General features: G+C 41.2%; 1 protein-coding gene across 17 annotated transcripts in view; it reads right to left on the bottom strand.

The window, feature by feature from the left end:
• Positions 1-21627, bottom strand: part of CALD1 (caldesmon 1) — a 279725-nt gene that overhangs the window by 10245 nt on the left and 247853 nt on the right. For 6 of the 17 annotated variants that reach the window (XM_068947959.1, XM_068947969.1, XM_068947937.1 and 3 more), the window contains 5 exons: positions 21167-21569; positions 14452-14600; positions 9686-9938; positions 7777-7917; positions 53-96 (listed from right to left, as the gene is read on the bottom strand). In XM_068947959.1, coding sequence (XP_068804060.1) covers positions 53-96; positions 7777-7917; positions 9686-9938; positions 14452-14600; positions 21167-21569 — 990 coding nt within the window. Of the gene's footprint in view, positions 1-52; positions 97-7776; positions 7918-9685; positions 9939-14451; positions 14601-19625; positions 19710-20365; positions 21570-21627 lie in introns of all 17 variants that reach the window. The other 11 variants (XM_068947889.1, XM_068947898.1, XM_068947883.1 and 8 more) reach the window with 3 other exon arrangements.

Here is a 21627-nt window from a genome sequence, read left to right as displayed (position 1 = left end):
ATTAAACACTTTGTTGCTCTGATTGAATTTACTATCTGTTTCATTGTTTTACCTCTTCTGAGCGGATTTGTTCAAAAATTCTGCTCGTTCCTCTATCTAGAAATAACAGAGAGAAAAACAAGGGCTGTAAGTTTTCAGGTAATGAGTAATACAATGCAGACTAAAACAACATTTGAAATCTCAAGGCTAATGTCAATCTCAAGGTCAATCTGAACGAGATGGATTCTAACAGAAATCACTGCAATCACACAACACAGGTTTTGTAGTTAGAATCCGGTTATTAAACAGATTCGCAAGGCTGGAGCTATTTTTTACATTAATATGTTTGCATCCTGGATATTCTTCAGTGTTTCTTTTGTAGCAAGAGAAGAAATTCTCAGCGCAGGAGGGAGAGAAAAGGGAAGATCTTTACCTCACCCAAGGAGCTCATATTCACAAAATCTTACATACCAAATTTACTCATACTTCCCACACAAGAGCAAGCATGTATCTCTTGAGGCAGACAGGCAAATTTAATAAAGTTTTTCTGAGATGAGACAACAGACTAGGCCAGGTTTGGAGCTCAGCCATGTACCCTATTCTCATGCATGTTTTTGCAGGACATTGACAATTTAACCTGAACTCCAAAAAAGCAATCAAATTGTAATTTGCTCGTGTTCAGTAGGGTCATCGCTGAGTCAATATCTACCAGCTGCTATTATACAAACTGGTATCTTACATTCCATCATTATTATCTACTCTCTGTATAGGAAAATAATGTTTCCAGTGAAAAAGAATCATGAAGCACTCATGAGACTGCTGCCAAATTCCTGGATAATTTGAAGACAAATAGGGGCTATATCTCTAAATAAAGTTTCAAAACATGTCATGGCGGGGGGAGAGGGAGTCTATTTGCATTCTGAGTCAGAAATACTTGAAACAATCAACTTTCACGTATCTTCCCTGTTATATTGTTCCACATCTTGTCCCAGGCTCTACAGCTTTGCTTAAGAGCAAAAAAATACACAAGCAGCTCCAGGGGATATAAATGACTATTAATCAGCTTGGTTGGGTTCATGGGGATTCCCCATTCTCAATATGGGTTGCCCGTTTTCAAGTCACTTTAAAAGCAACAGCTACCACATTCATGCCCTCAAAATAAGTCAATAACAGCCATTCCTTTAAACGGTTCTCCTCTGTGCCCATCAGCATCAAGGCTGTCTAAGAATACCAAATCACACATCAAGCTCATCAAAGGGCATGGAGGTTTTATTTTTTCAAGTCCATACTAGCAAAAACTCAGGCAGCTCATTTCAGTGCAAAATTTGCCAAATAAGCTAATTGGAGAAACTCCAGTTAGCATCACATCCAGGTCAAAGGCACCTCTAAAGCTCTAAAAAATATACAATTTACGGGGTAATTTATGTTAACAGTTTTAGTTGCCAATATATGGTCCAAAAATAGTCCTAAGTGGAAGGATGGGCTGTGCTCTGATACACACCAACTGTTTCACTATACTGTCACAAGATGGCAGCAACATGTCGGACAGGAGCTGAAGAACAATACACCCCTGCGTGCATGCACACGTTGATACAGATATATGGCTCTTCCTCTCCTAGCTTTACCATTTTGGAATTCAAGTTTTGACCCAGAGGAAATACAAAAAGCACTACCATAAAACAAGTAAGCAAATGATTTGGTTAAAATTGATTAAACAGATCTGTGATGTTAACTTTAAAAAGCTCACGTCTCCTCAACTGTGGGAGAAGACCCTATGCACACTTCTTTTCCAGGGAAAAAGTGCTCAAGGAGAAATATTTTAACAACTGAATGTTTTAAGCAACTGGCTTACTTTTTTGCAGTCAAATCTGCTCCGGACAAATACTGAATGGAGACTGATCTATCCCACAGCACTGATGTCCGGGTCATAGCCAGCAATGTTCATAAAGATGCACGGTGCCAACATGAGCCACAAGCTTCTCCTGAACTCTGCATGAACAGGTAATTTCCTCAGCTGCACAAGCGAGATCCTGGCTCTTGGCACGGATGAACTATATGGAATACCTCAAGGAACCACGGCTCAAGGCAACGACATAATAATTTCTCTGTAGCATCTTCTAGTTCAGAAGAACTCAGATTCCACTTGAACTCTTAGAAAAGGGAGAGATCTTAAAAAGTGCTAAAGGCTCGACTCCTCCCAGAGTCTCCTTGCATTTAGGAAGGGAAGCAGCTGCCCACACCAGCCTGCGCTTTTCTACACAGCTGGAAAACCTGGCTGGCATAGGCACTGGGGTAAGAAAGAACACTTGGGGAAAGAGGGACTTGTACCCTTAGGAGTTTTGCAAAAAGACACAGAATCATTCTTTACCTACTGGACACAGGGGTTCTCTGAGCACTTGTCGTGGCATCAGGACTAAGTCAGGGATTGTTCAGCACAGGAAGGCAGGGAAGCAAACCAGGAAATAAATTAAACAGGAGAGCAGAGTTAGGAGGCAACCCTCAGAGCAGAACATGGTCCTCCTCATCCTAAAGAGGCAGATACCTTATGCGCACGGACAATTCATTTTCTGCAAATTTATGAGTATTTTTTAGAGCTCCGCTCAGGGACAGCATCTGCCTCAAAGCACTGCATTCAGGGAATAGAAAAATATGTTGAATACGTTTAGAGCAAACACATCTGTTTACACACGTGTATTCAACATACAGGTCAAATACATTTAGGCTGCCCAGCAACAGCCAAAGGCTGTTTATCCACTGCACATCACACAAACTCCATGCAAAGAATTCAAAACGATTGGCACATACAGTAAACAAAATTACAAAATAGATCTGTAAGAGAAATAGGGAAAGTAAGATGGTTAGCACAAAATGCAAAGTATTTCCTCAGTTTGAGATCATGCACTGCAATAATCTTTTTGCTATGTTCCCTTTAACAGTATCTTGTTAAATAGCTTAGAACTATGTTTTGTCAACATGGAATACTTTCCAGAGCTTATGACACAGAAATACACAGACACGCCAAAAAGTCCAAGCATCACCCTCTAGTTAAACTGTGAATGGAGAGAACGAACACAGATTCGCAAGACAGCACCTGCCCCACCTAAACTCAGTTGCTTAAAAGTTAAGCATTTAGTCCAAACTACACATTCTAGTTTGCTCTATAGTCAGCGGAGACACAGGGCAGCTCATCTCACCCTAGGAAAGGTAGAGTCCCTTGCCCGTTGAAGGTGCCTGTCTCTCTCTCTCTATTGACTACAAGAAGCTTAGATCAGACACCTAAAATACTTAGGTGGACACCTACCCTTTTGCTGCTAAAGTCAGATGAAATGAAAACTCTCAGCTTCAGAGAAGCTAGTTCCTGCCTACAGAAACTAAGGCTGACACAGGTTGATAGCTCTGTGTCAAATGGCCTTTTAACTACATACCTACAAGACAGTAACACACACCAGGGTCTCAGTCCTGCCCATCACTTAGGAGTGCTCTGCTTGATTCATGGGAGTAGCCACCGATCAACATAAATCAAAAACATGCAGAGTCTCACATCTGATCAGGGCCTTACTGAACAGGGTCAGCACGTACAGGTGGGATGGAGTAAGTTAAGCTAGAAGTTATACAAAGATATACTCATGCATTTATCCACACTCAAAACAATAGTTTCACCCAATGACTTAGGAAACAAGCATGATCTAAATATTCCCAGTAACACTTGTTTCATACATATTTATTAAATGATTCTTAGGAGCTTTAAACTGTGTATTAGATGTTATGAGAAAAAAAAAGTATTTAAACTGATATATAGAAAAATTACTTCTAGGAAAATGGACCAAGGAGAAGAGGGAAGAGAAAATACACGTGGAAAAGAGAAATCCCTTTATTATAATTTTGCCTCAGGTTTGACACAGGTGGAAGAACCTGGTGGAAATCCATTTTGAGTGGTAGTTCCCGGGAGGAAAGAGCTTCTCATTAGTCTGAGTGCTTTATATGCTCTTTTGCTCCGTTAAGTACAGTTAGGCTTTTTCCTGCTGTCAGCAGCATCTATGCACAGTGGGACCAATTTACTCCTGTGGGTTAATTCACCTGGCAGACTACAGCGCTGCCATCAGCATGGAAGATGAGCAGAAAAAAAACAGATGTCACAAAGCCTGTTCTTGCCAATCTTATCTTCCATCAGCCATAAGAATAGCTCATCTCCCCGAAATTGGATGGAATCTAATTCTTTCCACTCAGTCCTCCAGTTCCCACGTACTGAGCAACAATGAGGTAGGAAAAGACAGGTCTTTAACAAAAAAAAAATTCTCAAGCCCAGAAAGATCCCATCTTCAGGTTCCAGAGGTCAGTATCACCCCGTGGAGAGAGCTGGCTGCCCTATAATCCCACACCCGCCAAGAGAGGTCTCCAGCATGGGCAGGAGATATTCCAGACCTCTGGCCTCCCGCTGTTGCTCCTGCCCACGCTCAGCCTGCGAGGACTTCCTCCTCTCAGCGCCTAACTGCTTTTGCATTTCTGCTCAAGTGTAGCAGTGGGGCTCACCCCCAGAGGAGACTTAGTATTGAAAACATCCTGTTCTCTCCTGATAAACCTGGAGAACAGTTGTGCAGGATGCCAATAATGCTCCCTCCCAAAGAAAACATCAGAAATGAACTTGCCTAGAAAGGAAGATGAACAAAGACCATGCAGGAACCTGCATTATTGTATTGCAGCACCATTTATGTGAACTACACTAGGGAGGGCACGAGGCAGAGAAGGATGGAAGAGCAGCAGAGTTTGTTCCAGAGACTCTTGCCTTTGTACTTATAAAACAAAAGCATGAGGGCAAAGCAGAGAGATGTTTGGTACTGCTGCCACAATCCACAGGGACTTTAATCAGTCCTAAGAAATTCCAGCTACTTCTGCCCCCAGCTAGCGATGGATCTGGCCTGTATTCACTTGGAATTCTTCCTCCTCACTGTCATCAAGGAAGGACCCGGCCCCTGCGTTCTCACTGGAAGGACTCCATGCTATGTGGACTGCAAGCTCCACATTGCCACTCGTAACTCCCCTGAAATTAATCTGCAAAAAGTCCTGAACGTACCACAACAGGCAACACTGGCTCTTCTTTCTGATTTGATTCACTTCAAATTTAGTTTCCTTGCTTCCAAGGTCAAGTGGAGCTCTGTTCATCCTACATCCCAGATCCCAGTTTTGCCTGTGACAGCGACCACGGTGCTCTCAGATGTACTTCTGAAGCAGAACACCTCAGGTTTCAGGGAAATACTTTTATTTAACAGTCAAATCAACAGGAGTTGTTTGACACTGGCTAGCCTGTGATCTACCAGAGGTCAGACTAGATAACTGTAGTGGTTATTCCTAAATACAAATACACACATATATTATGTCTGTACTATAAACACACATTTATATATGTGCATCCATAAGCAATGTAACACATGAAGTAGAACTGCATACATTGGTTTCTAAATTCTGAGTCTGCATGTCACACTAGTCCATTCCCTGCCTGATGGATAAGTGCAGTGTCTGTAAGATGGTAATATGCTGTACTCCTTTTCAGTTTACGTTCCTTCTTTCCTGTGTTCCTGTGGTTCACCCGGTAAACAATATGCCCCACTCTTCTCATCTAAATCACTCCCAATAACTTATTATTTTTCCCCAAAAGCTTATCATGGTCAGTAAGAGCAAAGAAGGAGAAAAAGGTTCCTTGCCAGGCTGGGGTCTAGGAAAATACAGAACGTGCACGTGCTTCAAACAGTCTTTCAATACTCATCCTCCTCTTTTTCATTAGTAATTCCACTTGCCCACCCACAATTGCACATTTATGGTTTTCACATGACTCATGACACATCTAATCAGATGATATGTTAATTGAGGGAGAAAGTATGTGCCAAATGCTTTACAAATCAAGAGATAACTTGGGCACTGTATAATAGCCTCTCAAGACCTCAGCTGTATATCAGTCAGGTTAGGCTGACCTGAGCACTATGCCCAAATGAAAGGTATTAACAGATACGGTCTTCTAAAACCTGGAGTTTGACATCAAGTTTTACATCAAGTTATGAAAATAAGATTATTCTCTGCTCGGCTATTGGACACAGAAGGCCAAAAAACAGCTCAGGGTGTTAAGTTCAGCAGCACTACATATCTACACTGGCCACCCACGGACACCAGGACTGAGTATCACTGGGTTTTCAGAGAGAAACAGAAAAATGTGTATGGAGTTGCACGTATGTGCTTTTGTAACAAACAACTTCTACTTAACATGCCATAAAAAACAGCAGCAAATGTCATCACAAAAAACAGAACCTTTGATGCTAAACAAAGTTTGGAAAATTCCAGCTTTCCTGGAAATAATACCAAAAAAAAAAAAAAAAAAGCATAGCATCAGTCCAAAAGTTCTCTGAAAGCTATTAACCTCCTGCCAAATCCACTGTTTTGTCCCACTCTCCTCCAAATTATGATCTATATCTTTCTATTAAGCACTTTCAATTATAATTTCCTCTCTTCTGAGTCATCTGTGAACTAAGGCGCCAAATGTACGTCATAAAAGGCATCTTAGTAAACAGAGGGAAGAAAAAGAAGCCCTCTCAAGAGGGCTGGGAAGAAACCGTACAAGTAGCATCAGCTATCGATACGGTCTTTTGCAACCAAAATGGCAAGACCAGCTTTATCTAATAGGAGAGAATCATGCACCTTGGCAGCTCTATATATTGTGTCCTCAAATTTGTGACTCAAAAGGTCTGAGAAGTCAAAGCCAAGTTCAGTTAGAAGTATTTAGCCACCACATTTGCTGGAATCTGATCCAAAATACTCTAGGGTCGAAGCTGCACATCAGTTCAAAACAAAGGGCTGTGACCACAAACGTCATTCTGACCACATGCAGTTTGTAGCTCATGCAGCGCCCTTCCTAAACCCCAGAAGGTCCACTTCATGGCCCAGCTCCAGCTCCTTCCTAATAATCTCCTCCCTGGTTTTTTACCTTCGTAGTGTTCACTAAGGTCCCTTTTTTGACAGACATATTGGATTCTTAGCGGACTAATGACTTAAAGTGAGAAAAGAGAAAGATAGTTAAAAATGATGACTAGAGGTCTGCAATTTGAGTTTGAACTGAGAAAGTGACTGGAATGAATACCAGAACAAAATTCCCAGTAATTTCAGCAGGGCCAGGATTTTTGTTATTGAAAGGCCCTTTTAGTGACTTATCTGACCTCCAGTGTAATATAGGCCACAGAAGGCCACTTACACATTCCTGCAGCAATGGTAGAGGGTTCTTTCTGTTATTAAAGAAAATGCAGTTGAGCCTAGTACTTCTAGATGTGATTTTTAGGGGGATTTAGACATAAGCTAGAACTCCCATATGGGGCAGTTTGAAATAATCTGGCAAGGAAAAAAGTAATTGTGCATGTCCAAGAACACCTCAGAGGGAGAACACTTGTGATTTTTCCCTAGTCCAGTTCACAAAACATTCCTATAGTAAATGAGCATTGCAAATCAGTACAGTAATACTCCTTCAAATTTCCAAAATAATTTCTTCTTGCAAGTGAAGATCCTTTTTGGACATTTTTGATCAAAACCAACCAGAAGTAACTCTTAGCCCAGACTGCATTTTTAGAAAGGATTGCTAATTTTCAGTCATCCCTGTGTATGAAATCTTTCAGCTGAAGGTTTTAGGCTAAGGCCTGTTTCAGAGCAACATCCTAGGCCTGATTTCAAGTATTTCCACACTGTTTGGGTGTTTGGTGGTTGGTTTGGACTACAACCCTCATTACTTTTTATGTACTATGTAGAAGTTAGCGGAGAGATTACCTTGAGAGATGAACCTTTAGGACTGTAACACTTGAATGGCTTCTTGTCATCAGCTACACCATCTTCTGGCATCTTTTGACGTTTTTCAGCAGCTTCAGCCCTTCTCCTTTCAATTTCTTCCTTCAGCCTCCTCTTCTCCTCCTACAGAAGGTGTAAATGGTCACTTCTCCATTCAGAAACTGTCACCACTACAAGGTTCTGCAGTCCTGCCGACATTTGCCAAATTTTCCAAGAATAGTTTTTTATACCAGCCAGAAATTTCAGAGACCTTACTGAAATTTGGTAATACATTGATGTTAACCCTTCACAGTATTAAGTAAGCAAGCTGGAAAGACAGCTACTCTATGCTGCCTTAATTTCTCCTCACAGTGAGGTGACCAGATTTAGTAGTGCCACCTGAAGAGAGAACAAAGCATATCTATAAAAAAGATGTTTCACTAAGGACTGGACTTCAGAATCTGCATGCTATTTTTTCAAAGTTACACTCAGTTTAAAAACATTCTTAAAGAATACTTTTAAACATCCTCTGGATCTACACGTTGATGGAAGCAGGTTTTCAAGACAAGCAATCAGTTTGCCCAGAGAGGTATAAAAATCAGAAATGCACAGGGTATCCTTTTTTTTTTTTCCAAATTAATTTTCTTTGCACCCTGATGTACCATCTTTGTACTGTTCTTCTCTCTCTTTTCCCTCCAAAAAGATAACAGGAGTTTTCATTTCCTTAGTTGCCAGTCAAACTGGAAGTCCGCAAAGAACAACCATTGTTAGCGCTGGTAAACTGAATCTCTTCCTGTACAGCAAGGTATTGTCCAGTCTCGGCTTTTACTGAGTTATCCTGCCAGGAATTTAGTATATTAAAGCAACTGGCGTTCAGCTGCTAAATACTATTATTATTCATCCACTAAAATTACATTTGTTTTCCAAACAACTTAGATTCCTAAATGATGCACCAGGGATTTGAAAATCCTATTTATACAGTCCCTCGGCAGAGGAAGTACAAGCAAACAGATGTGTATAGGTACTCAACATTTAATTAGACAAGAATATCTTCCTAATGAGATCTAGCCCATTGTTACTGTATAAAACATTAGCATTCCAGCTCATCTGCAGCGTACAAATTTCTGCCATGCCCTTTGTAACTCAGGTTGTACAAGTCAAAAAGACATCCTAAATAATTTAAGAGCTATGTGGCTACAACATTGCATTGAAAATTTTGCATGCCTCAAAAAATAAGAAACTCCCCACTCCCGCAGATGAAATGCTGGCTCATGAAGACATTATTAGGGCCTTGTCTTCCCCTCAGGCTAGAACCACAATTTTGCTTTCTACCCTGGTGGATGAATGTTTTACCTCAGGTCCTCACTAGCACATCTATATGATACGGTCACTTGGTATCAAATATGCCATGCTTGCAGTTAAATCTAACGGTCAGAAAAATTGGGCAATGTTAATGCCAGGCAGTATATTTGAAATTGGGGTTCACTGTGACAGACCATCTCCCAACACACTCTAAGAAACAGCCCTGCCTGAAGGAAGGCACAACCAGAAGGGGCGCCCCAGATAAAGAACGCAATTTGAAGCAAAGTCACAGGACCAGATCCCCACTTAGCCCTGCAACAAAACCAGATCCAAGGATAAGAAGCACATTTTGCCCTGCATGCTGTGGTTTGAGCTCACCCTCCTTGTCACCCGGTGTTTCCTCACCTATAAGCAAATCTCCCAAAGCCTAACTCTGCCCTTTTGTTAAGTACGGACTCCCTCCACGTCCAGCCCCACTGACTTCTTTGCCCAGAAGTGTCCATACAGTCACCACTTTAGAGAGCTATCATCTAATGTAAGACCAGTGGAAGTAAAGTAAAAACAACAGGTAATTAAAACCAGGGTCCAATACTTCTTGTTTTTTACTTACTTCCTCTCTGGCTTTTCTCTCAGCCTCCTCCTGCTTCTTCTTCTGCTCCTCTTCCTCAAGGACTTTCCGGCGCTCCTCCCGCTTTTTCTTCAGCTCCTCCAGCTCCACGGCCGCCTCTTGCTGCTTCTCCTTCAGCTTCTCAAACTCCTCACTCTCATTCTCACCTCGGCGACGGCGCAGCTCTTCTAGCCGCTTCCCAGCTTCGGGCTGAGACCCCCGCTTTGCCTCCTCAGCCCCTTTCAAATTGGAGCGGCTGAGAAAGGAAGGAAAGGAAAGCTGATGTACCACAGGTCGTCCTTTCCTGGCTAGAATCACCCGCTGTCCCCTCCTGGCCAGCAACACAACAACCTGGCACACAAAGATGCTGGCCTTGTAAGATCTTTTGCTCCTTCCAACCTTCCTACAGCAGGACCAAAGCATTTTGATCAGGAATTAAGTAGGCTGACATATTTAGAGTCTCATATACTTTTGACTGCAGGAGTTGCACATTGTCTTGGAACTTAAGTCACCTCCAGTTTTGATACAGTTCAACAAGGGAGCTTGAAATATTTAACATCTCATGTAACTTCTGTAAGAGGTATCTTACTTCATCATCATCTCTATGGTATATAAACTGTTATGGTTTCACACTTCTGCTCTACAGCTTGTGTACAGAGGCTACACTTCCAAAAGTGTAGCCTACTTTATGTAGCATCTACTTTATGTAGAAAACACAGCAATGGAAAGCAATAATTAATTCCTCTCTGTCAGTTTTAAATGAGACATATTTACATATGAAAAACCTACAGCAAAAATATTATATCATGTTCTGTATAGTGAAAGATGGACTAATCCTTTGCTTTCTAAGGCAAATGTCTTTTTGTAATGGGATTATATAAAACAAGACAAGTATATTTGGGGAGAGAACAGGATACTCGGCTTGGGGAAGACAGGAGATGGTGGGGGAGGAGGGAAGAGAGAGAGAATCTTATTGCTTCACCAGTACAACATTCCTATCTCATCTACAGCACCTCTCACTGGGACTTTTCTAGCTTGTACGAATAGTGAGGTTCATCGGATCTTTTGTTGACATTCTCCAGGGAAAGTATGACTTTTTTCTTAAGAAACTGGAAATTATTTTTTAATGGCAATTTTCCACAGGAGAAAATAAGCAGTTTTCCAACCAGCTCTACTATATATGAGATGGAAAGAGAGAATATAACAAAAATTAAAAAAATAGAAATTGCTCATGTGAGGTACATACTTTAAAGCACATCAGATAGCATTGCCTGATTATGTAATTACCACAGCAGTGTTTTGATAAGTGTCGGCTCTCTGAGTGTGTTTATTATTACTGCTGGCAAAGAGACAGGCACCTAAGAGGTACCAGTATGCTATTCACAAGAGACAGAAAAGGAATATGCATGAATTTTTAAAAAACTTTCTGCTCTGTTCTGTCGGTATTTAGAGAAGCTGGATACTAATGACTTCAGTAATAAAACTAGAGAATTACAGAATTTAATACAGAAAGATTGTACAAACCAGGATTTCCAATAGTAATAATAACTAGTAGAGCTCATCATACTAGAGATAACAAATAACATTAAAATCAAGTATCATAAATCTGCAATACAGTCATATCCAATTCTGCTAAGATGCACTTCATTCAGATCCCTCATCTACACAGAAAATCACTAACTCCATTGGGGTTAACCATCTAAAACAGGTTGTAGGATCAGAGCTGAATTATCTGTGGTTTCAATATCACATTAGGATCTACTGATACAGATTCCTCTGCCCCCACATTTTGTTACTAACTTGGATGAAACTCTGTTTTAGCACAGCAGAATGCATGAATTGGGAACTGTATTATTAAAAAACACATGGCAAAACAGCACAAAGAAATTAGTATTACTATGGGAATCTCAGCTTTTGTTCTTCATCTGTGTAAGTTCAACGAGGACCTGACACTTATTTTATAATGCGTTTACTTCATTTTAGAAAGTCTTTTCTATGTAGGAGTTTAACATCACACAGCAAAGCTAAAGACAAAAAATCTAGACCTCTGAATTCATGTATCCTTAGCAGGCTTTCAAACTTGATTTTCTAATCTAGAGTTACAGGTATATAGTTTATATCTCCCTAATATCACCTTATCACAATCCTTTTCTGTTCTAGGCCCTATTCCTGAATATATTTGAATAGTTAACCCATTAAAGCAGACCCACAAGGTTACCCTCCACCGTAAGCGTCATATTAATGTGCACTGTCACTAACACGGCTTCCATCATGCAGCTATGTCTAATTAAAGAAGGGAGCTCACATGCCTTTTTAAAACATAAAGTATATGTAATTAACTAAAGTATTGCTAGCAAACATTGGAAACTCTATTTGAATTTTCATTTGTACTTGGGGTGTGCAGCCTCAAATACCTCAGATCCAGTTTGCAGAGACAGCGAGAACTCAAATGCTCCATGAGCCTACGTATCCCAAGTATCTAAGGATCCAATTCCTCTGTCTCACACAGGCCATGAGAAATCCTTGGCTGATTTAAGACTTTCCTCCTGCTTCACCGCAGAGTTGCAGCCTCTGCAACAAACAGCCTCAGCAACCTCAGTGACTTTTGCTCTTGCTCTCTGAAGCCTGTGTTGCCAGCCCGCTCAGACCTGCAAGGTCGGGGCCCAAACAAGATGTCATAGGTCATTTCTGATAGACATAATGATATTGCTGCCAAGGGCAAATACTCAGCTTTCAAAAAATTAAGAGTACTAAGAGTACAACATTTGCCAAGATTCTCTTCACAAATTGCTGCTCTGTTGTATATTGGTACACGGGAAGGGTTAATCCTCAGTGACTTCAGTGCAGACAACCTCAACTAAATCAACAGAGTTACTCTCAGCTTTCAATTGATATAAGCCAAAGGCAGAATCTAGTCTTAACGTTTGGAGAGCTCGGGTGACTATTTTGTCCTCCTTACAAAGAAGATTTCGAGTTCTGCCCACATATATCTATTGCTAGTTTATCTTATTCTCACGCAGCATACTGGACTTCCCCTGCTGGTTCTGCACAATCTGAAGCAGGAAACAATAACTGGCAGTAATTCTTCTTATTCTCCTCCATCTCCCAAACTCCTCTGTTTTTAACAGCTTCTGGGAATTGCTGCTCCCTGCTGTTGACATTGAGAAATTAGTACTGAGATACTGGGTGGAGGAAGACTTTCGTAAGTGTCTCTTTGGTGCTAAGAAGTGAAGTTGGTTGCCAGCTTTCAGACAAGGAGGAAAAGGAAAGAAGTGGTTTATGGCAGCCAAAAACGTCAGAACAACATGAAAAATGTGTTACAACACAGTCCTGTATGAAAATGAGGAAGAAGGCAGGTAAGAGGGGAGATGGGAAAGGGAATATACGTTTTTTTTCTGCAATTCTCTTATTGACTAAAGTAGACAAACGAGACTCAGAAGATTTTTCTTCAGTCTCCACTACCCTATTTTATTCTCATCCTCACCATTAAGAATTAACCAAGTTACAGGCTTTCTTTCTAGCATCTGATATGTTCATGTAAAAACAAACAAAAAAAAGATAGTTCCAAAAAAAGCCTTAGGTTAGACACCCTTCTTGGAAGAAAAACAGAAAAAGGAAAAAAGAGTGGAAACTCAAATCTACATGTTGCCACTAAAGTCTCCCACAGGAAGCAAAACAAATGAAACACAACAAAAATATTTTTAGAAAACCGTTCTCATGTTATTGATGATGTGAACCAAGTCAAGATACAGGACAGTTCTGAGCAAGACTGATTTCCTGCTATTCGATCTCTATGCTGTCTGACTTTGTCTTTTGGCCTTAGGTCAGGGTGCCTCCAGGGACTTTTGAACTGCATTTTATTTTGAGAAACTTTGTTTTTCTCAGACGAATCACAAGGGGAACGCTGAGATACAACAGCAAAACCCATCTGCCATGCACAGATTTTAAAAAGTGCCTGCAGAGCTTAACCTGTTCTTTGCCTGTGTCAATGCAAAAGAGGGAGAGAGGTGCAGAAGGAAAAACAAACATTTCTAACCTGTTCATTCCTGTTCCCTTGCTAAAAGGAAGAACTTCTGCTCTGCTTCATGCATCCTCCACTAGCAAGCAGAATCCCTCTTTAATAAACTTTTCACTAGCAATTTTGTTACCTTCATTGGATTCTGATAGCGCTTATAAAAGGATAAAAAAATAGAACATTATGGCTGGGAGAGGTTTTCACCTAGCTGAATAGTCACTTTTGTAGAGAACCCACTAATTTCAAGGCTTGCCATGAAAAACAATCAAGAGAGAAATTCTTGAAAAAGTTACCAACTGGATACTGCTCCATGTTGATTATGCAGAGTCGGATTAAATGCAGGTGTGTAATTGGAAATAGCTTATTTCAGTAAAGGTAGAGATCTCATTTGAAAAATAGGAGAACTGGGCTATGGTCAGTCTTGGCTTCCGTGTATATATTAAAAAGAAATGTCCTTCAAGAAAGGAAAACCCCAGCAAAGCAAAAACAAGATATTCATCTCTACAGAAGGAATGAGGCTATTATTTATATCTGCTTTGTGTACTGCATTTCATCACTGCAGCGATGTCGGAGCAGTTCTTTAGAAAATAGCCCAAGACCCTTAATTCATGCCTAACAACCCAATGACTATTAGAACTTCTGCTGCTGTTGCAATCTAAGTCTTATACTAAGCTGCTAAAAGGATATGAACAGAGACCCAGAGAAGGCCACCTGCTCTGCTATAACATAAACCCAATATTCATTTGGAACTTACCTAAAAGCATTCTCAGTAGATTTAAGTTTGTGGGCAGGGACTTCACGTTCTCCATTCTGTGCCTTTTGTTCAGGAAATCCCTTCTTACGATCCCAGATACTCTTAATTTCCTCCTTGGGTGCTTTGTCTTTATCCTTGTCATCTTTTATCTGCTCAGGAGTAAATCGGGAAAAAAAAAGCACAATGAGGCATTCTGAATAATAGCTGAGAAATTTCTTGATGTTAATGATTAACCAAGCACTGTCCTCAAAATGCTTATGTACTTTATGGCAGTAGTAGTCCGCAAAGCTCTAAAACATGATCAGCCATCACCCTGCTAAATATGAAAGCATCTGAAACCCTCTCTGTTCTGTGAAAGCTCGTTTTGGCCATAGGACTTCCACGCAACATCACTTCAGTCTGCAATTGCACCTTCCTGAGGCACCTCAATCTTCCTCTCTCCCACCGCAGATTCACCTACTGCCTATTATCCTGGGCTGCAAACTCCTTGGGACTAGGCTTGTAGTTACAGTCTTTGTAGAAGGCTTAGGGCACTGGAGCAATAAAAATAATGCATAACCGTCAGCAATTATCAAGATGACTGGACAAAGTTAGTGTATGCCAGTTCAATTCAGTACCGTAACAAGGGAGTGCTACCAAAACGGATCTAGCGTTTACAGTGTCACAACAGGTGGATACTTCAATATTGCAAGTATAGTGGCCAGGAAACAAAATGATCTTTATATCAGAGTAAAAGTTGCTCTGACCAAAAGCACAGTCCTGCCAGGGGCCAGTCATGGATGGTGTTATCAGGCATCAATATTTAACCCCAGGAAGAAGAAAATACTCTGAGCAAGAATTCTCCCTTCCCTTACAAAGCAGCACAGGATATTTTTTGATAGCAATCACGTATACTTAGTGCATATATTTACACTCTAATATACCCGCAGAGTTACGGGCTTGAAGTATTTACCAGTGCCACAGACAGCACACTGAGTCATGCCCAGAGGCTGATAAGAAGTGGAGGATATAGACTGATTTGAGTTCTTTGTCTTGCAGGCAGAATTATTCCTACTAAGCAAGTTAGTTGGAATATCAGCCTAAATAAACTTTCAACAGCAGCAAATGAAAAAAAAATTACTCCAAAAATCTCTCTCACTTTTTTTTTTTTTTTAAAGTTCTACCATGTTGGAAGAAGATTCCAGTAGGCAAGCAAGAAATATTTTCTGTGAAAAATTCATTTGAAGACCTTCATAAAAAGATACTTTTTTCTCTTGGAAGCCTATTACCATCCCATTTTCTAACTACAAAAAGAACTTCCATAACAGTCCTGTCAGAATACGACTGTTTTCAAGGAGCTCTCTTCTGTTCCTAGTAACATAAAACCACCACCACCACCACCCACTCTGTAAATCACAGCTACTTCTATCCTTCCTCAAAGAGGAACTTCTGAGGATGTAAAATCTACACCAATAAGGCATGACTTCAGAGTCTTCAAGTCAAGATCCTCATGAAGAGCTGTATTAAGCTGCTGAATGAAGACCCAGTATCAGCTCTGACTTTATCTGGGTCCAGCTTGTTCATTCACAGAAACTTACACGATAAAGAACACCATGGTGTGCTACAGGCAAGTAATGGGGGTTTACACAACCTGAGCAAGTTTGCCACTGGAGAGGGGCATTGGATACAACCTACCGAGAAATTTGCTCTGTCCTGTGAACAGGCAGCAGCCGTGTAAACCTTCCCTGCACCATCCTGCCAAGGACTGTTAGTTATGACCTGGCAGAATCACTCCCCAACGGACAAGAGGGGAGTTCAATTTCCATGACCATGCATTCTTTGGCCATGATGCTGTGATTGCTAGCAAACAAGGCTGGTATTGCGAGCAGCCTCAGCAATGGTTTTCTGTTTTCTAGGAGCTGGGCTGAGACAACCAATTTTATTCATCGAGTCTAATGAATGCCATCGGACAGTACAGTCTTTTGGACGCTCCCAAATCTGGGCCAGATCCTAACTAGTGATGTTCACAGCGTAAAGCTCTGCTGCCTGTTAGCAATCTCCTAAACCTTCAGTCCCTGTCAGTGTGATACTGGGACCGGGGGTGTTGATTGTTGCAACATTTCGAATGCCAGGATGTCCGTGTTGGGATTTTGAGAGCATAGGATTTCCTTTGCTGAGATTTTCATCAAGATCTAAGTCTCATTAAAAAGCCAGTACTTCCAGCTGCCTGATGTATTGAAGTCCACTGGGGAAGGTCATATCTCTTACATCTTAATTGAAATCGCTGAGAAAACTAATATTAAAACAGTATACTTTAAAAATTAATAGGTTAGGAAATAACATTTCAGAAGCTAGCAGGATTTACGGTTGCATGTGTGCATTTGAGAAAACTATTATATAAGTTGGCTTCTTTACTCAAAAGGATGATATAACAAGTTATTACAGAACCATTTCACAGCTATAGGGCCCAATTCTGCTCCTACTAATTTTAATGCCCAAACAGTGATTGATTTGTACAGAAGCAGAAACCATTTTTTGCCATTCCAAAGGAAGGGCACAAAAAAAAGCATCTTCCCATGTCTCAAGTGTTTCACTGAATTAAAGGCTAATCCAGCTTCTGCTGAATTTAATGAAAAGGACCACACTGACCCCAGCTAGAGTGGATGGATGCTATCACCTGAATAGAAAACAGCCCACATCCTCCCTCACATCTCGACTCTCAAGTCAAAACAACGCAGCTAAAAGGCTTTTTAATGTTTAGCTAATTTGCAATTTAATTTATGGGTATGTCAATCCTTTTCTGCATTGCTTCTTTCCTGTTTAGGATTTTTTTAATACTTGAGAGTCAAGTTTCCAAATCTAGAGTTTGAACACCTTCAAACTGCAGTGAATCAATTACTGAGGTTCGGGGCCGTTTGACAAATTTGATCCTGTATTTGGGTGCAGTTTCTCAGCATCTTAAAAGCTGTGGGCATCTGGGTCTAGCTAGGGCTTCCATTTAGAGCCAACTACTATACCCAAATACCATGAGAAAAGCAACTGTTGCAGCATGTCTAGCCAAACTGGAAGCAGGAAATACCAGGAGTCTCACATCATGAGAAAGTTTGCTCTTATGAGCTTTCCAGGCCAGTTTTGAGAACCCAAAATTGTGGGGCAGTTTAGAAAAGGAGATGAATTTTGCTTGCTAATTTGATCAAAACCTAGAGGGCCAGATTCTGGTCACAACTAGAAAGGATATACTCTTGTGTTGCATAATTACAGAAGCACGAATCTGGTTATGTAGAGACATAGTCTGCCTTCAGGATCTTTTCATTCTACACTGCCATCATCTTAACTGCATATACGGTTGAAAAAAAGGCCTTGTTGAATTTGTACATACTTGAAGGGGGAAAAGATGGGAGCCTGATCTCCTTGACTTTGTTTGCAGCTTGAGTTGGCCAATTTTTATTCCTAAAGCAGGAAGCAATAACTGAGATTTTCAGAAATGAGGAATCATTTTGAATGCTTATTTTGATACACATGCAAGGGATCCACCCTTCAGCAGACAGGTATTCAGTATTGCATTAAAAATGGAGGACTCCTAAATTGTCTCAACTTGAACATCCAAGAATAGAAGTATTAAAATCACTAGTCACTTTTAAAAGTCTTATCACTTTCCTGGAAGAATCCAGACTTGTGGGCATGGTTTAAAAGGATGTTGGGAGCTCCAGAGACAGTTGAGCAAGCTCCACGTAAACACAAGCAGGACAACTGTGTCTCAAGTGCTCCCCTCCAGCCCCCCCCTGCCGCCCCATCAATATTTGTGGTTATACTACAGCCCCCTTTTTAAAGTTACTTGTAATATTCAAAGACTTTGCGTAACAGTATTACAGGCTGATTCTGTTGTATGAAGCTTCTGGCATAACCCTTCTCTAAATTTTGGCACAACTCCTTATTTTAGATTCATAATCAGGCAATTCAGAGCAGAGCAACTGTTAAGTTTTTCTAAAGCAGTGTTCTTAAGCTCTCATTTAATTTTTCCCCTTTCCAGAGTAATTTGTTCTAATTTTGCCAGGCTCTCTCTCTGTTAGGTACCTTTCTTCTAACCAGCTTCATCTCTTCATTCACCTTTTCAATCTCACGTGCGCCTTACTCAGAAAACATGTTGGACAATCAAGTCAGACAACTGGACATAAAACTTTGCAACATGATTTGCCTTCACCTCCCCCTGAAGATGAGCTAACCATTTATAGCCTGCTGTGAATTAATCGAGCTGCTTTCCAACAGCTGAGGACACTGGACCAGACCCCCTGCTGCTGTTCCCACATAGCAGCAGAGGCTCCAGCCCTTCGGGCTCCACAACAGTTGCACAGGCAGCAAGTTGACCCTTACCAAATCTCAGTGCTGTGGCTCTCCTTAAGCCACTCAGACCTGACTGAACCCAAATGAGTCCAAACCTGCAAGGTCTCGCCCAATCTCACTGCTCAATTAGAATCAGTGGGTATTCTGATACCTGCTGCATCGAATCAATAGCACAGCTGCGATATAACATTGAACGTGGCTCCCTGCTTGCCAGCTGCAACCTGAAGCATAAATGCTTCCCAAATCTTATTGACTTACCATACAGTAAAACACCATGGCACCAGCTCCTGTGTTTACAGTGGAAATGCAATGCAGTACATTTTGTAGAATTTCTCTTCAAAACAAAAGAAGAATCTTGGGTATGCATCGTTTATATCATGGGACGTTGCAGTTTGGGGGAAAATCATTAGTTAAGGCAGTCAGGTGGCCAAAGGGACCTAGATTATTATTATTATTATGAAAGTAGGTCTCAGTCACAGGGAAAAAGTTGACAGTAAAGTCAGAGGAAACCAGGGAAGATAATTAGTTGATACAGTCCTGAAAAATCTATACCTAGAGTTCAAACCATCCTTGTGTCCTGACTGAACCGTGTTTCACTGAAGTATTTGTTCTAATTATGACAAACAGGACTTGGTTCTAAGGCCCAAAAAAGTACAAAACACTTACACATACATTTAATATTAAGCGCATAAGTAGCTTCATCCCTAATTATTTCAGCAGGATTACCCATGTTCTTAAAGTGAAGCACATGCTTAAGTAATTTGCTGAACAAGCAACTTGGAGTTATAGGGCCCTTTTTTATTTTCTTATCTCAAGTTTCCTTACAACCTCTAAAACAAAGGTTTAAATGTTACCTGATCTTTTTTGGAGGTAGGTCGAAGCTTCTCATCTGGTACCTTTTCCTTTCGAACTTCCACTTTAGCCTCTTTTTCTTCCCCCTTTGTTTTTGGGGTTTTTAATAATTTTTTTAAGATGAACACATCATTCTATGATCATCCTTTTGCACCTGTGTTTTGCCACACCGTGTTCACATACCAGTCCAGTGTGCATTCACATCTCCTCCATAAGCTGCTGTGCCACATCCCCGTGTGCAGCCGTGCTCCCTCCCCTCCTCTCCAAGAGCTCCCACTCCCCCACCTTGGCCTTCCTCCCTTGCGCGACATCATGCTCACATGTCCCAGCAGCAAGAGTCCTCACTTGTGATTGCATTTAACAAACACATTCCTCACACCAAGCTTACCAGGTGCTCATATATGTTGTGTCAATTTGTGCCTGCCTCAACCTCACGTGTACTGCATTAGGCCAGCTTACAGCAACTGAGAAAGAAGGCAGCAAAAAACCATACTGAGGTCTGAACATGCAAGGTTTTCTCTGTACAATGGAGTGAGGTCAGGTGTGTTGCATACTGCATTATTGATAAGCAGAAATAAGGAGCTTTAGTTTAAAAAAGAGAAAGCAAGAAAGAGCATGAGTATTAGTCATTTAACTGCAGGAGTAGAACCGTGAGGAAATTCCAATCCAATTTTTTTTTTCTTGCATTACATTTCTCACAAATCACAGGTGTCTTTGTTTTGGTGCAAAATGTTTACTGTACCTGTTTTTTTAGGAAAGCTGCTTTAGGTTTTTCCTCTTGTGCTTTCTTCTCTTTTACCTGTTTATCTTCTATTTTCTTTTCTTCTATTTTTTTCTCTTCTACCTTTTTTTTCTCCTTTAATTTCTCTGCTTCTAACTTAGCCTTTGCTCTTTCCTCAGCTGCCCTCTTCTCCTCCTCTGCCTTAGCCCTTGCTCTTTCCTCAGCTGCCCTCTTCTCCTCCTCTGCCTTAGCCCTTGCTCTTTCCTCAGCTGCCCTCTTCTCCTCTTCTGCCTTAGCCCTTGCTCTTTCCTCAGCTGCCCTCTTCTCCTCCTCTGCCTTAGCCCTTGCTCTTTCCTCAGCTGCCCTCTTCTCCTCCTCTGCCTTAGCTCTCTCTCTTTCCTCAGCTGCCCTCTTTTCCTCCTCTGCCTTAGCTCTCTCTCTCTCCTCAGCGGCCCTCTTCTCCTCTTCAGCCTTTGCCCTCTCTCTCTCCTCAGCTGCCCTCTTTTCTTCCTCTGCTTTCTGCTTTTCTTCAGCTGCCCTCTTTTCTTCCTCTGCTTTTAACCTCTCGCTTTCTTCTGCCTCAAGTTTCTCCCTTTCCTCTGCTTTTTTCCTTTCTTCTTCAGCCTTTTCCTTTTCTTCATCCCTAATCTCATCTTTATCTACAGCATCAGTTATATCTGCAGCCTCCTCTCCACCCTTCTGCTCCCCTTCCAGCACAGCACTGGTATCATTCTCTGCTTTGTGTTCCTCTGCATTTACAGCTAGAGTTTTTGCTTCTACTGCCTCTTCTTTATCTATGGGTTTTTCTATTGTCACATCTACCTGATTTTCCTCTACAGGTACCTCCTTTGGTTTCTCCTCCTGTACCTCCTCTTTGTCTTTTTCTTCTTGTTTTTCCTCTTCTTCCCCATCTTGCCTCCAGTTGTTCCTTTGGTGTGACTTGGTAATCGTTTCCGTTTCCTCAATCTCATAGCGTCCACGGCGTGTTTCAACCTTTTCCTCTTTCTCCGTGGTCTCGTTTTCTTCCACGTTGTTTACTTCTTTCCTGCTTGGGAGTGACAAGCTCCCATCTGTGATCGTTGGGTCAAATTCCTTTTGACGTTCCAGGGCTTCCTGAAGACGTTTTTGGCGTCTCTCCTCCCGTCTTGCCAGTCTCTCCAAGAATGCAGCATCGTCATCTGTTCCGCCTGTGCTTGTAGGACGTTTGGTTTCCTCTTCCGCCACACTACATAAAAGTGACAACTTTGCATTAAAAAAACCTTTCTAACAAGGTATGCACTTAG

The sequence above is a fragment of the Struthio camelus genome, chromosome 1 (assembly GCF_040807025.1).
Source record: "Struthio camelus isolate bStrCam1 chromosome 1, bStrCam1.hap1, whole genome shotgun sequence".
Classification (NCBI taxonomy): Eukaryota; Metazoa; Chordata; class Aves; order Struthioniformes; family Struthionidae; genus Struthio; species Struthio camelus.
Note: the sequence above shows the minus strand (reverse complement) of the source record. Positions and strands in the feature narration are given on the sequence as shown.